Source organism: Acanthisitta chloris, unplaced genomic scaffold (assembly GCF_000695815.1).
Source record: "Acanthisitta chloris isolate BGI_N310 unplaced genomic scaffold, ASM69581v1 scaffold11582, whole genome shotgun sequence".
Lineage (NCBI taxonomy): Eukaryota > Metazoa > Chordata > Aves > Passeriformes > Acanthisittidae > Acanthisitta > Acanthisitta chloris.
In genome coordinates, this window is record NW_008661096.1 from 48,527 (window position 1) to 51,095 (window position 2,569).

General features: G+C 34.7%; 1 protein-coding gene across 1 annotated transcript in view; it reads right to left on the reverse strand.

Moving 5' to 3' along the window:
• Positions 1 to 2,569, reverse strand: part of LOC103797869 (vacuolar protein sorting-associated protein 13A-like) — a gene marked incomplete at its 5' end in the record, with an annotated part of 43,990 nt that overhangs the window by 15,586 nt on the left and 25,835 nt on the right. The window contains 6 exon segments of the mRNA XM_009070105.1: positions 87 to 132; positions 461 to 624; positions 716 to 791; positions 1,236 to 1,349; positions 2,334 to 2,415; positions 2,528 to 2,569. The exon segment at positions 2,528 to 2,569 is cut by the window's right edge and continues 42 nt beyond it. Coding sequence (XP_009068353.1) covers positions 87 to 132; positions 461 to 624; positions 716 to 791; positions 1,236 to 1,349; positions 2,334 to 2,415; positions 2,528 to 2,569 — 524 coding nt within the window.

Consider the following 2,569-nt stretch of genomic DNA (forward strand, 5'->3'; position numbering starts at 1 on the left):
TAAATCAGATCTACCAATGTCTCATAAGATACCAAGAATTTACCACTATATATGAACAGCTAATGCATGAGAAGACCCAAACTTACCTCTTATTGGTTTTGTAACTATTCCTGTTATGCCACTGACAAAACCCTACCAAGAAAAACACAACAGACATTATGCTTCCGAACGGTATTTCTGATTTTGAACATTTCTACTTCACTAGTGAACAGCCTCAAAGTATATGTGTTGGGAGTATTCTAAAATCCCCTCCAAGTTAACAGAATTAGAGGCATCTGATTCCCAGTTTCTACCTTTGCTTCTACCCTCTTGCACTTTCCTTTAAAACTATTACTCAGTTGTGGTTATATGTCTGCAAAACCAAAATTAAAATAAAAACTAACAACTCTCTGGTGACTACAACAAGTCTCTGCATTTGTTACTCTTTCCTGCATTAAATGGATTAATTTTTTCTTCTTACAGAAACTAATCCTTTTCCACCACGAGTGATACCCTCTCTCAGACCAGTGGGCTGTTTATTCATGGCTTCTCTCCTTTTCTGCTGGTAATCCTCATCCATAGTTATTGCAGCTACTCCTTTTGCCATAGCACCTGTGATTCTCGAGGCAGCGCCTGCTAATCCACCTATTGGAAAATAAACCAAATTAAAATGCCAATGCAATTTACAAATACTCGTCACTATTGTGCAAACTATCACCACAATGCTGAAACTTACCAACAGCTCCTCCTACTAGTGCTTTAAGTCCTAGTGCCATTCCCTCTATAAATTCCTCAGGACCCTGGATGGCTCCCTAAGAGAAGAAAGAAAGACACATTAATGATAAGCTTCAAATAGTATGCCTTATATATTTTTAAATCTTACATTTTTATTGGGATTTTTATATAACAAAGAGAACAAGAGGATGAGTGATAAAGTGTGAAAGCGCCCACAAGAGCTCCTGTGAGAGAAAGACTGCCCTAGAACACTAATTAATTCCCTGAAGTCTGCTTATTTTAAGGCAAATGGAAAAAAAAAAGATGAGATTTATTTTAAAATAAGAACCTTAAGGAACCTTTGTGAGTTCAGTTAAATGGACTACTCTCTCCTTTTTATCTCACTTGACTTGGAACTTTCACTTGAAATTTTCAATTCTAAATCTAAATTTAAATCAAAAAGTATACAATGTACATTTTCAATACAATTAATATCTAGCTACTTGAGCTACATTTCATACGAAGTTAGCAGGGACTTTTACCTGGTAAGGCTCATAGAAGAATGCTTCTACTCCTTCAGACAAGCCTCGTATGAATCCAAATGGATTACCCAAGACATCAAGGCCAAGAATCAGAACATACATCTGTTTGATAGCCTATAATGAAAATAGGTATTAGTGAAACTATTTTCTAAATTACACTAAGACAAAGGCAAACAGTGTAGTATCTCAAATTAAAAACAGTGAAAGAAACATGAGTTTAATACAAAAACCTCAAAACTGTTCTGAAACATAGAAGCAGTTGTATTAAAAATGTGAGAAAAATCAGCAAGTAAATCATATTGAGTCAGCCAAATAAATGATATTGCTCACAAGCATTTCAGTAGTAAGTGTCACTAATATTACTGAGATTTCACAAAGCAAACCCATATCCTAGATTTCTCTCACACTACAGGACAAACTAAGGCCTTTTTGCATGTGCTGAGAAAATTTTGTTGACTGTCTCAGCCAAATGTTGTAACTGCATCAATACAAGTGTAATTCAATTTTTTAAAAAAATAAAGGATGTGCATCTCCTAAATATCAAATTCTCCCTCTGGAAAATGTAAGGGTCAGAAAACAACAGATAATTCTTACCCAATTAAAAGCCTGTATAGGTTTTTTTCTCCTTTGAAGATGAACAGAGCACGAAATTAAAACATCCAAAGAATCCCTTACTATTAATGATGGATGGATAGAAAGGGACTAATTCTTTTATGCAAAGTGTGTTTGTTGGATTCTCTCCAATGGATGACAGGACCTCAACAGCATACAAAAGCCAAGAAGGAATCGCAATTCATATACTACTGAAGTTCAAGAAAAAGCATTAATGTTTTAATGCCAATTCTGTTCTATCAGAGCTGCATTGAGTTTGCTTCCCCTATCCATTCCAGCACACTGTTTTGTTATCCATGCCACTTGTCCACAACATAAAGACAATAAAATTCAGCTAAGGAACTGTTTTGCATGTGTTTATATATTTAACCTTTGTACATACTCAAAAGGCTGAAAGTAATTTTATTTAGTCTCACAGAAGCAAAGTGCACAGTAGCACTTTCAAGATACAAATTTACTAGAATTTTGAAATTTACTAATTCTAACCTGTTTTGAATAATGCCTTATAACTGCTGACTGGAGCTGCTGTGTAGTACAGAAGTGATACCTGAGTTCAAAGAATGCCAACCTGAAAAAATAGGAGAAAAAGTATATCATTACGCAGAGCGAAATAAAATCTAACATATGTAATACTGGTATAATATTTGGAAGTGATTTTTATAATCACATTTTTAACCTACTTAAAGACAATATCTTGTACATCTGTGAGGGTGGCCCCTATA